Source organism: Ovis canadensis, chromosome 5 (genome assembly GCF_042477335.2).
Source record: "Ovis canadensis isolate MfBH-ARS-UI-01 breed Bighorn chromosome 5, ARS-UI_OviCan_v2, whole genome shotgun sequence".
Lineage (NCBI taxonomy): Eukaryota > Metazoa > Chordata > Mammalia > Artiodactyla > Bovidae > Ovis > Ovis canadensis.
Window position 1 is genome coordinate 107,341,421 of NC_091249.1, and position 13,059 is coordinate 107,354,479.

The 13,059-nt window shown below is 41.3% G+C and overlaps 1 protein-coding gene across 1 annotated transcript in view; it reads left to right on the forward strand.

The window, feature by feature from the left end:
• The first annotated feature begins 725 nt into the window (after positions 1 to 725).
• The window catches only part of FAM81B (family with sequence similarity 81 member B), a 53,165-nt gene continuing 40,831 nt past the window's right edge, over positions 726 to 13,059 (forward strand). The window contains exons 1-2 of the mRNA XM_069592587.1: positions 726 to 825; positions 4,121 to 4,185. Of these exons, the coding sequence (XP_069448688.1) occupies positions 4,142 to 4,185 (44 nt within the window). The 5' untranslated portion in view covers positions 726 to 825; positions 4,121 to 4,141. The remainder of the gene's footprint in view (positions 826 to 4,120; positions 4,186 to 13,059) is intronic.

A 13,059-nucleotide genomic window follows, 5' to 3' on the forward strand; every position in this document is an offset into this window, starting at 1 on the left:
AGACAAAGAGGTGGGGAGAATCTAGCGATTTTTACTACAATGAGCATTAAGGAAAACACTTGAAGCCCCTAAATCCAGCACCTAAAGCGTGGGGACCCCCAACCCCATCGACATCACAGTTCCTCCCTGCAGTCACAATGCCGCTGGGCCACCCAGCAAGATGCCCCAGAAACATGAAGACTTTGGTCAGGATGCAATCAAATTTCCTTAGTACTTTGGCTTTCAGAGAGACAAAATAAAAACCTCTATTCCTGTTCCGAAAAAATGAAGTCAGGAAATCAAGCATCATGAGTTCAGGTATTTATCTCATGGATTACTCAAGGACTCTACATGTCTCATTCTTGGCTAGCTTACTTATATTTCTTTTTACATACAAACAAGGTAATAAATCCTGAAGTAGGTACTCAGAAGGCTTCGGCACAATGGGGTGAGGAATCATTGCCTATTATCAGTCTGACCTAGATGAATGCCTCTTAGCAGTTTCCTGACTGTCTCATGGCAGTATCCGAGGTGATAAGCTGTTCTGTAGGTGTGATGCGGACCTGGGGGAGAACTGGGGAGGAGAGGAAGGAGGGAAAGACGTGTGAAACAATGGGAAGCCTCCCTTTAATTTCACTGTATGTTCAGAAACTGCTCTCAATTGAAAAATAAACAACTGCCACCACTGCAAAAACTTCATTTGCAGTAGTTCCTGATCTGATTCAGCATTCTGGTTGCCTAGAGACGGATGTAAACAAAAGTGCCTCCCCGGCTGCCGCTGCCAAGGAACAGCCAGAAGAACCTGATGGCCCCCTTCCTGGCTCAGCCAGTGAGCAAGAAAAGAAAGCAAGTACTCTTAGATATTCATATGAAAAATAGGATATTTTGTTCAGCTTCTTTAAAGCTTAATGTTGCTTAGAGAGATCTCAGGAGTCCAGGAAGAGTTGCTTTCCTTTTCACTCTCTTACCTTTCCTGTTTGTTCTGCTTTGAAAAAATGACTGAGGCCAGCACAAGCTGTAAAGAAAAATGATCTCGATTTGTCAGTTCATTCACTGGACTGACTTTTAATATGGGGAGCTAGAAATTTGATCATTATTTATTTTTGTGAAGATTTAAAAGGAACTCAAAGTGTGGATGTTATCTCTAACAAAAAAGAAAATAACTAAATAAAATTTTTATTGTTATGTACTTGTCATATCTTCCCCATTAATTTTTTAAGAAACACTCTAATAAGCAGCGTTTTCAGACTTTGCTTTATAATTCTGACTAGCGGATACAGCCTCTTGTGATGGGAAGAGGACCGGAAAGCTAGCATAATGGCAAGCAATGACTTTTGGTATCTACTGGCTGTACCGCATATTGGCTGCATGACTCAGTTACTTAAAAACTCTCTGCCTCCTCTTGTGTGAAATGGGCTGATTAGGCCTATCCTAAGATGTGGAGCTTGAATGAGCCTCTAAGGCAAAGGCAGGTAGGAAGGACTCAGCTTGACCATTATCACCACCTGCATGATGCTGAGTAAGTTCCTTGCTTCTCTGATTCTCAGATTTCTCACCTATAAAAATAATCATCTTAAATTCTTTCTCTAATAAAGAAGGATTTCAGTTACTTAAGGTAACTGTTGTTATCCGTAAGTTAATGATTCTCACTTCACAGAGCTGTTTCAAGAATGAAATTACATCATATATGTGATCATATTTTATAGTCCATTCTATATTGCAAAGCATTATTACTAAACAAATGAAAACTAATACTTCTAAATGTCCTGTGATAATCACAGTTGTTTATGAGGCAATTTTGATATAATTATGCTTAGTTTGTAGGAATAGCTGACTCCTATATTCAATTCAATCCAGTGGGTTAGCTGACTCCTATATTCAATTAGCAAAAATATAAAACCTTAGTCTTAAATACCTAAAAAAGTGCACAAAGAGTAAATAGATTATGCCCCAATGTTAACAGCTTTTGCTCTAGGATTGTTTTTTTCTGTATCTTTTACTTTTTCTATATTTTTCCAAATTTCCCTGAATTGTCAAGTTTAACATTTATTACTTTAAAAGTATGTGACTTGCAGGTATGCTTTTAAGAGAATGCTACTTATTGTCTTCCAAAGCAAAACTTTAAAATGAGCGAAATAAAACTGATTTAAAAAATAAATAGATAAAACAGATATATATCCAACTGCTTTACTTCAAAGGAAGAAACGAAAACAATAGCCCAGTTAGTCATTGTCCTTGGACGCAATGTGCATCGCACTCTTTCTTTCCACAAGTGCTCACAAAAGAGTAGGAGGTGCCGAACATACAAGGCCAGGGACCAGCCCACAGACAAGCTCCCACAGGCTGGGCTACAGCTGTGGAGGGGTGAGAAGGAAAGAGCTGGCATTAAGCAGATGGGGAGCCCATGGCACAGCACTGTTCCAGCTGGAATCCAGAGTGAAAACACAAACCAGGGCAGAAGACCAATCCTGTTCTCCAAGGAGCTGGGATGGTTTCCATACCACAGACATCTGTGTGCTCAGGGCATCAGTATAATAAACCCATTCTCTAGCAAAGACCTGGCTTTGGAGCACCAGACTCATGGTGAACTCCACTCAACATTGGGCAGAGAGGGTCTGAAGCACAATTAAATGGCTCACTGGCTCCCTCTGCACAGCCTCAAGCTTTTTTTGGTCCCTTCCACTGAGTCGGCTGGCCAGGAGAGCCTGTTGTCAGGTGTTGTTCTATATTAGCCTCCTTGAAAACAAACTGAAGAAGGCTGAGCGCCAAAGAATGGATGCTTTTGAACTGTGGTGTTGGAGAAGACTCTTGAGAGTCCCTTGGACTGCAAGGAGATCCAACCAGTCCATTCTGAAGGAGACCAACCCTGGGATTTCTTTGGAAGGAATGATGCTAAAGCTGAAACTCCAGTAATTTGGCCACCTCATGTGAAGAGTTGACTCATTGGAGAAGACTTTGATGCTGGGAGGGATTGGGGGCAGGAGGAGAAGGGGACGACCAAGGATGAGATGGCTGGATGGCATCACTGACTCAATGGACGTGAGTCTGAGTGAACTCCGGGAGTTGGTGATGGACAGGGAGGCCTGGCGTGCTGCGATTCATGGGGTCGCAAAGAGTTGGACACGACTGAGCAACTGAACTGAACTGAAAACAAACTTACCTTTTTTTTTTTTTTAAGTTTTATTGGAGGAGAGAGGTTTTCAAATAAGTTTTTTTTAGCCCTAAATTAAGAAGATATGGTCATTCTTAAGGCCTTTGCAAAAAGAATGATTTCTGTCATGGGTTTTAACATACTCTGCTCACCATTCCAGTCGTTAATAACATAAACCAAGAAAAAATACCCTAGGAACATATTTAAGTTTTTAACTGGAATACAACTCATACTCTCCAGATTGTATCCAGTTCAGTGACAGGCTATTAAAATGAAGGTAAATTCATTTTTTCTTTTAATTTTAAAAAATAAAAGAACATTAATATTTAAAACATTTTCAATACAAGCAAAATAGTAAGCACATTTGGTAACCTCTTTCCTTCTAGAAATGCTACAAAATTAAATGAATTTTCTTGCAGATATAGAACTTTCTAGTATCATTTTATTGAATTAGTGTCCATACAGCCAATTATGTTAAACATTAGAAATTATGTACATATCTGTGCTCTATACTTTTATTTCTCATTGACTATAAGACTCTGACAAACAGATTTCTTAGAAAACAAAATTATTTGAATATACAAGTTTTCTAGATTTTGGCTTTGTCTTTTAAAATTAGCTGATTCTCATTGGAATTTACCAGGTCAGGAATAATTCACTCTATGAAGACATCTTTAGTAACCCAGACAGTAATTGTTTGCTATTTCATTAAAATACCATCTAAGAATAATCTATGGTTTTGACTTTTCCAGAAAGTTTTTCTTGACTATGGTACCAAATATATGAAATGCAACCTGTCCAGAATTTTCCCAGAACTTGATTTGGGTTTTAGCCTCTAGAGGTACAAAGGGAGCATGTGCAAGACTAACTGAGCTAATGATCTGTGACGTATAGCATCGATTTTGTTTTAAATTAAAACATCATAAGATGGATAAGATTTCCCTATAAAGAAGCTAACAATACATTGTAAACCCATGACCTTTGTTTCAGGTAAGATTTTCTCCGGCCAAAATGTCAACCAAGAATTCTACAGATCTAGTTGAATATGTTGACAAGTAAGTCTGAATTACAACAGTTTTAACTATGGTTGATGATTACATTAGAAATTAAAGGGACTGAATGAGATCTTTGAGTTTATCTAAACTAGTTCTCTGCTTTCAGAAGGACCACATTAAACAATGTCAGGAAAGTGAACATCCCTTATTCCTCTCTGAGTGACAAAACATGCCAATTTTACTGCTTCCTCTTTAAATAGCCCCTACAGTTTCATATAGATAACACAACATAGGCAATGAAAGACATACGACAAGATAAGATATATTTAACTGTGACTTTCAAAATAAATCAAATGACTATGTTAACATTTCAAGATTAAAAACTCAGGAAATTTTGAAATATATTAAATCAATCATCAGAACATTTTTGTTTCTGCTATTTACAGTGCCACACTTGAATCTCATCCAGGGAAGGTCTACAGAGAGGGGCAACTCCGGGGACTTGGAAATATACAATTAATACATGCACATTGTCCAAAAGATCTTAGTTTGGACAAGTCAGTATCACAGGACAATGCATACTAGTTTGAGTTTCCATTTGAGTATGTCACAGAGGGATGTGATCTGACGCCCCCATTAAAGTTTTCAGGACAATTGGGATTTAGTGTCAGGCCTTCCAATAATTCTCTGCATGACCTCATACTTAGTCCCCTGTGTCCCTGGGCTTGTTCTCTCATTTGCCAAATAAAGAGGTTGAACTAGAAACTCTAAGACCCACTCACTGTACCTTTAAAATAATTCTGATGCTAAAATATACATCATGACCATAGGTGGGAAAAAAATGATCGAACAAATTAAATGATTCCACATGAAAAGTAAAAATACTGGATTTTCATTTTTAAATTACTTTTAACCATGAAGTCAATAAAACCTTAAAAATTACTAATATTACAGCGGCTTCCCAGGTGCCACAGTAGTAAAGAAATCACCTGCCAATGCAGGAGATGCAAGAGCCGCAGGTTCGATCCTTGGATAGGGAAGATCCCCTGGAGGAGGAAATGGCAACCCACTCCAGTATCCTTGCCTGGAAAGTTCCACGGACAGAGGAGCCTGGTGGGCTACAGTCCATGGGGTTGCAAAGAGTTGGACGTGACTGAGCACGCATGCATGCCACAAATATTCCAGAATGTTCACCATTAAGAATTTCCCTGTTTCTTATTCAACTGCATTTAATGCATTCCAAGCAGATCAAGCACAGTATTTCAGCCCTTCTTTTCATGCTACCCCTAATTCGTTTGTTTATGGGATAATGAGGCTATAATTTAGAGACAATGAAACCAAACAAGAGGAAAGGGTGTTTTTTTAATGTTTAAAAATAAGACACGTGGATAGATGGCATTTTTCCTTCGTTAAGGACAATGAAGGTGGCATGCACAAAAATAATGATCATATTGGCTATATTAGCTAACCCTGCCATCCAAGGAGAACACAGAGACCTATTCCCATCTGACTCTCCACAAATAGAGAATAGAAATCATTCTTCTGTCAAATTCCAATGTGAACCCAAGTGCATTTCATTAGCTCAGGCTGGTGACTTACATCATAGAAGATGGGAGAAAATCCCTGGAAGATGGCAACAAACTTGAAATCCAAAGAAATTTTTGCCATTTCCTGGATTCCAGAGAAAGCAAAATTGAAACACAGGGAAAGATGGACTCAATGATTCAAAGCCAAAGCATGATGACCTCAGGATTCATTTCTACCTTGATCTCCCCCACATCCCTTCTCTTGCTGCCTAAGTCATATACTAAGAGCCTTCAATGTACCACCTGAGATGGCTGGTTTTCTTTTGGTCTCTCTCCTCTAATCTCCCAGAGCAGGCTGCAAACTCCCTAAAGGCAGGGACTCTCTGGCCTTAATACTTTTCGATACACCTACCACAGCCTATCATGACGCATTGAATTTCGATTCCTACAGAGCTGCAGTTGACAGAAGTAATGGAGAATAATGGTGGAGCAATTGAATCTTTAGGGCTCTGCTTAGAGCAGCAGATTTCTGATTAACTGGAAAAGCAAAATGACATTTGGGCATTTCAATCATAAACACAATAATTTTAAAAATGACTTCCTCCTTCAAGTGATAGTATGCATTGAGTGGTAACAAAGGTATTGATATGCAAGAGGAGTACTCACACAAGTACAAAACTCATTAAATAGTCTGAATATATGTTATATATTCTCAGAGGCTCTGCCTTATAAATCTATGTGGGCATATTTACAGGTAATACTAAAAACAAATAATAAAAACAACTGAAATGAGTAAAAAAAAAAAGAAATCCAGCAGCAAGAGGGATAAACGCCTATTCTATGAACGGAGTTTGGCTACAGAAAAGCACATTAAAAAGGCAGGCAGCCCGAGCGTGTACACGGCTCTTCTCAGCCTCAGGCAGTTGGAGCAACACCCACACTCTATTAGTGCTTGCTAAATGTTAGGTCGTATTAATAATCCATGTAGCAGGGGGAGGCGGAATGCTTGCAATCATTTCTAGGACAATTATGGTGACATTATATTAAAGGCAGTAAATAATTCTGATTTCCCCATGTGTTTATAGATTCGCAACGAACAGACATCCACTGATTTCATGATAGTGCAGTCAGCGCTCATTTAAGTTTAATTAAGCAGAGAAGCACCAACACCTTTTTCTTCTGCTGGTAGAAGGAGCATTGCATGGTGGCCAGGCACCAGCTTTTGAATCTGCCAGTAATCAGCTATGTGACCTTAAGAAAATGAAAATATCTTTTCTCCAGGCAATCTCTGCCTCCTCTATCAAATGGGGTGGGGTTTTAAGCGCCTGAGTCCCAAGGGCTGTCTCAGTTCTAGGTAAGATCCAGAAGTCATTTCTAGAATGCAGATTAGAGTCACCACCATTTGCTGTTTCTCAACGCTGCCCACAAGTTACACTCCTAAGCACTCTTTCACGTAATGAAGTAAGTGGTTAAGATTTAAGAGCATACATTATTCCCCCACAGGATTTCATTTGGAGTGGAAAACAAATTCTGCTCATAAATTACTTTTTCATTTTCTTCAATTGAATCTCCTGAAAAAACAAACAGGTATCTCGCCACAAAATCAAATTACTCTTAAGGTCTCTTCTATCCCTTAGGTTCCTGCAAAAACTGGTTATAACCATTTATTCACCTAGCAAATATTTACTGATTATATATATTTACTGACTATATTACTACATGGCAGGCCCTTGAACAGTCTTCAGTGAACAGAACAAAGACGCTGCCCTCATGGAACATTTGTTCTAGGAAGAGGAACAGATTCACACTGTTAGATCATCTGGCCAGGGTAGGCCTTGTGAGAAGTTAGCATTTGAGCAAAAACCAGGAGATGAAGGAGGGCTCCACATGCACGTACAGGGGAAAGCAAATTTGCTAAGGCTGGAACATTCCTGCGGTGTATCAGACACAGAACAGGGGCAGAGAGGGCTGGAATAAAAAGAAGGGGGGTATAAACCTGAACTGTGATGCTCTCTGGGCCAAAGAAATGAAGTTGTTTTGTACTGAGGAGTTGTCCAGGCTGAGCTATAGCCAATATGTATCTCAGAGATGCTCTCAGGAGTACATTTGAGGATGATGGAGGTCTGGGTGATAGCCAAAGAATGGTATTTAAAATTTGGATACATAAAACTCTCAGTGAGCCAGATGGGCAAAATAATAAATGATTAATGAGCTCTACTTGTAAGTCAAATAGGACATTCGGGGCCTGGAATATAGTCATGTTCAACGCTTCTTCCTAGGACTGTGGCAGACATTTTATTATACCATGATGCATCACTCTCGTTGCCACACGAAGACAGATATTTCACATCAGGATACACAAGAAAGGAAGACAAAAAACACTGTTGGCTGAGTGTTTCATGGGGTAGGTCATGTTAGGTTGGCGATGTCTTGGGTTTTATTTGGCAGTATCATATCCATCTTTGAGGGCAACTAGCTCTCAGGTGGGAGAAGGCAATGGCACCCCACTCTAGTACTCTTGCCTGGAAAATCCCATGGATGAAGGAGCCTGGTGGGCTGCAGTCCACGGGGTCGCTAAGAGTCAGACACGACTGAGCAACTTCACTTTCACTTTTCCCTTTCATGCATTGGAGAAGGAAATGGCAACCTACTCCAGTGTTCTTGCCTGGAGAATCCCAGGGACAGGGGAGCCTGGTGGGCTGTCGTCTATGGAGTCGCACAGGGTCAGACACGACTGAAGCGACTTAGCAGCAGCAGCAGCTCTCAGGTGAGAAAGCTCAAAATAGTCTGCATAGCTTATGAAATAAAAGATATACAGGGCACTCTGGGTTGTGAGCAAGTTGTTTATTATGTGGCAGAACCCTCCCACCCTGCACAGGTCTCTGGCCCCACTGACCATACGCAGCGTTAACGTTTCCGGCTCTTAAGTGAAGTCGCTCAGTCATGTTCGACCCTTTGTGACCCCATGGACTGCAGCCTGCCATGCTCCTCCACCTGTGGAATTTTCCAGGCAAGAATACTGGAGTGGGTTGCCATTTCCTTCTCCAGGGTATCTTCCTGACCTAGGGATCGAACCTGGGTCTTCCTCATTGTGGGCAGACAGACACTTTACCATCTGAGCCATCAGAGTAAGCTTCCGGGTCTCACTCTGTGTTAATTATCTATTGAATCTTCACAGTAACTCCAAGAGGTAGAGAGTGTTTCTATTTTAAAGATGAAGTCACTGGGGTTCAGAGGAATCAAGTACTTGCCCACAGTCACACAACACAATGACAAACCAAGATTCTAACACAGAAATCTGTGTCTCCATGATCTCAAAGCCTATTTCCCTAACCACTTGGATATCCACACCCTCTGCTGGCTATCTTTTCAACACACACACACCCTGGAACATCTTAAAATCCTGGGACATCTTTGCCTCTAGTCCGTCCCTTGCAGTGTGGAAGACGTGAATGCAGCTATATCTGATCTTCCTCCATAGAGTCCATCCATGGAGTTTCAGCTGCCTGGATTCACATCTTAGCTGAGCCTGGGAGGCACTGCTGTCAGCCACAGTGCAGTCTGTTATTCTCTCTCTGGCATCATCTCCCTGAGCACCCCCACCCCCATGATGGGCAAGACTCCGGCTACGGGTGGATGCAGCCACAGGAAATGGGCATTACCCACAACACTCCCATGTCAATCAAGGCAGAACTGCCCACACGAAGCTCACTCCCTCCCATCCCAGGAGGCTCCCTGAATTCTCACCACACCCAAGAGCTAGTGTGAGAACTGAGCTGAGGTCAGACAAAGGCCAGCCTTGGTTCTCTAGAGCAGAGAGCACGTCCCTCCAACTCCTGGACCACAGAGAGGATCCTTAGGACTCCAAGGAGAGATATGAACCAAGCACAGGAAAGATAACTGGGGTGAAAAATTGCATAACATTGGAAGCAATCTAAATATATATATATACACACATATATATATGCAGAGAATATAGTTATACATATGCAAGTTATATATAACATCATATAGAAACATATATCTTGACTATATACTTATATATTAAGAATATACATGTGTAAATATGTATGCCAATTAAATATATATATAGCTTTATATCTACGAATACATATATTTATCTTGAGTATATATATACATGTATATTTATATTTCAGAGGAATAAATATATCTTATCTCTGAGAATAACTCATGGATTTATATAAATATTTAATTTATATATACAAATTATATATATATATAAAAATAACCGAGAAAAGTTCTAATTGGTCTAAATAAAGCTGCTGTGATGTAGGTAAAAGAGTCAAAGGGGCAGGCTAATATTTCTTGGCTGGATTACTGATAATCTCCAAGCTTTAGTTTCCACCTAAACTGAGAAAAATTTTACTTATACCAAGGACTTGTTGCAGGGATGAGATGAATGGATGTTTGTGAAAGTGTTCCGTTGACTATAAGCATTACGGAGAAATCGAACCATGGGATAATAAATTCCTTACATTTCTCTTGGGCTAGAAACTAGCCTCAAATAATTTAGCATTTGTATCAGATTCCTAGGGCTGCAACAACACAGTACCACAAACAGCAGACATTTTGCCTCACAATTCCAGGAGTTAGAAGTACGAAATCAAGGCGTCGGCAGGTTGATTCCTTCTAAGGGCTCTGGGGAGACGGTTCTGAGAGAAATTCACCTCTCAGCTTCTGGTGACAGCCAGCAATCCCTGGTGCCCCTTGCTTCACAGATGCACAGCCCTAATCTCTGCCTCCTTCTTTACATGGTCTCCTCCTGTGTCTCCGCCTTCACACGGCTGTCTTCTTATAACGACATCAGTCAAACTGCCTTAGGCACCCACCAACCCCCATAAGTGTGACTAGTCACATCTACCATGACCTTCAAGGTCACATTCTGTGGTGGTAGGAGTTAGAACATCAACATATCTTTTCCCATAACACCATCTAATCATTAATAATTATCATAATAAGAACACACGTGTGACCCTTGTAGACATTACAAGGCACTTTAGATACATTAGGGCTTCCCTCATAGCTCAGTCGGAGAAGGCATTGGCACCGCACTCCAGTACTCTTGCCTGGAAAATCCCATGGGTGGAGGAGCCTGGTGGGCTGCAGTCCATGGGGTCGCTAAGAGTCAGACACGACTGAGCAACTTCATTTTCACTTTTCACTTTCATGCATTGGAGAAGGAAACGGCAACCCACTCCAGTGTTCTTGCCTGGAGAATCCCAGGGATGGGGGTGCCTGGCGGGCTGCCGTCTATGGGGTTGCACAGAGTCGGACACGACTGAAGTGACTTAGCAGCAGTAGCAGTAGCATAGCTCAGCTGGTAAAAAAAAAAAATCCACCTGCAATGCAGGAGACTCTGGTTCGATTCCTGAAGATCAAACCAGGAAGATCTGCTGGAGAAGGGATAGGCTACCCCCTATCCCTTGGGGGGTATTCTTGGGCTCCCCTGTGGCTCAGCTGGTAAAGAATTCGCCTGCAATGTGGGAGACCTGGGTTTGATCCCTGGGTTGGGAAGATCCCCTGGAGAAGGGAAAGGCTACCCACTCCAGTATTCTGGCCTGGAGAATTAGTCCATGGGGTTGCAAAGAGTCGGACATGACTGAGCGACTTGCACTTTAGATACATTAGGTAAACTTATCAACTTCAGCCAACTCAGAAGGGCAGGAGTCATCTCCATAGGACAAATAAAGGGGTTCTCTTCTGGACAGCTTATTAGGGGTGAAGGATATTAAGCGGCAGAGGCAGAACTTGAACCCCCAGTCTTCCCACTTCACATAGAGTCTTATTTCTCCTGGAGACTCACATAAATAGCACACAAATCCCAACAGTAGCAAGGTAATGAGGGTCAGGGTTTCAAGAGCACCACAAAACGCTGTAAGAACTCCAGGTACCATCAAGACAACTCGCTGCTGCAGTCCATGTGTTTCCCTGTGTCCCCCAGATGTCCACCAAGCCCCCATCCACACAGAGACTCAGGAACACCTGCCTGCCTGAATGTCTCCACCAGAAAGCCAATCACTGCAGGTACCTTATGAAGTCTGTAATTTACTGAAAATGTTATTGAGCATAGGGAGTTTGCCTCATACTACGTAACTTGAATCTGGGAAAAGTCCACAGCCAGTCTCTTTTTCCAGCCTCTTCTCAGAGGCATCACTGTTTAGGGTCCTTTCCTTTCCTGGTTCCTCCATGCAGGCCAGTCTTGACCCAACCCCACTGGGCTACTTCTTCCTGTTATGGATGATTTAAAATTGAAATTGCCTCCCTCACTCACCTCCTGCTTTCAGCCCTGTGTGTAAAACTCAGCAAAGGAGGCTTCAAGAGCTACCAAAACCATCTGAAAGGGCAACAGTCAGGAACAAGCAACTGGGAAATGATAGAAAATACATTCTCAATCCCATCGCTCTATGCACATACTCATGGATTATTTTTGTGACGCAGCAAAGTATTCTCTGAAATGTCACTTTATTTCACTATTGTTTGCCAGACTGTATGCACTGAGAATGTATTTAGGCATAGAATAAATCTCACAGAAATGAAAATTCTCTTCAGCTATGCCCCTTTGTGTTCTAGAAAGGAGTTTCAATTTTCCAATTTCTGTCTCTTGAATGTTACAGGTTGCTGAAATGGTTTTCCAAATCTCCTAAGTAAATTTAGTGCTCTAGTCACAAGAACAGGACAGGCAGAGACATGAAAGTCACTATGTACCAATGCATCTGCCAGCAACAGCACAGCTGGTGTAAGTCACACGAACCATGGAGAACTAGAACTCAGAGTTTGCAGAAAATCTGTTCAGACTCAGTTGTCAGCTACATAATCAATGATCTATGTAAAGTCCAAATATCCCTCTGAAAAGGCCCCCTAGGAATACTTCCTCCTGTGGTTAGAAACTCCATCTGTGCTAGTCTGGAATATTCAGTTCTATCTTTCCTTTCACAGTTAAATTTAGATACAGAAGTCTCACTGATATGATATACTAATAAAGCAGTGAATTTTTCAAATTCAGGGTAACCACATCTTGTTACTAGTGAAAAGCCTCAGTTTTTAAACTTTCAGATGATCTGATGTTCTGAACAACAGTGTTACCAGGAATCTCTCTTAGAAGACAGAATGTTCATGTGTTGGATGTTACTCCAGTCATTGGTTTATGAAGGTCATTTGGAAAGCAATATTCTATGTCCTTATGGCAGAAAAATAGGAAATATATATTTAAGCTCTCTTTATCTGATAGGGATCACACAAGTAAAGCTAAACAGAGCATCATTTGGTGCTTCAGGTTGCCATTCCCTTCTCCAGGGGAATCTTCCCAACCCAGGGATCGAACCCAGGTCTCCCACGTTGCAGGCAGATGCTTTACTGTCTGAGCCACCAGGGAAGCCCATTAAACATC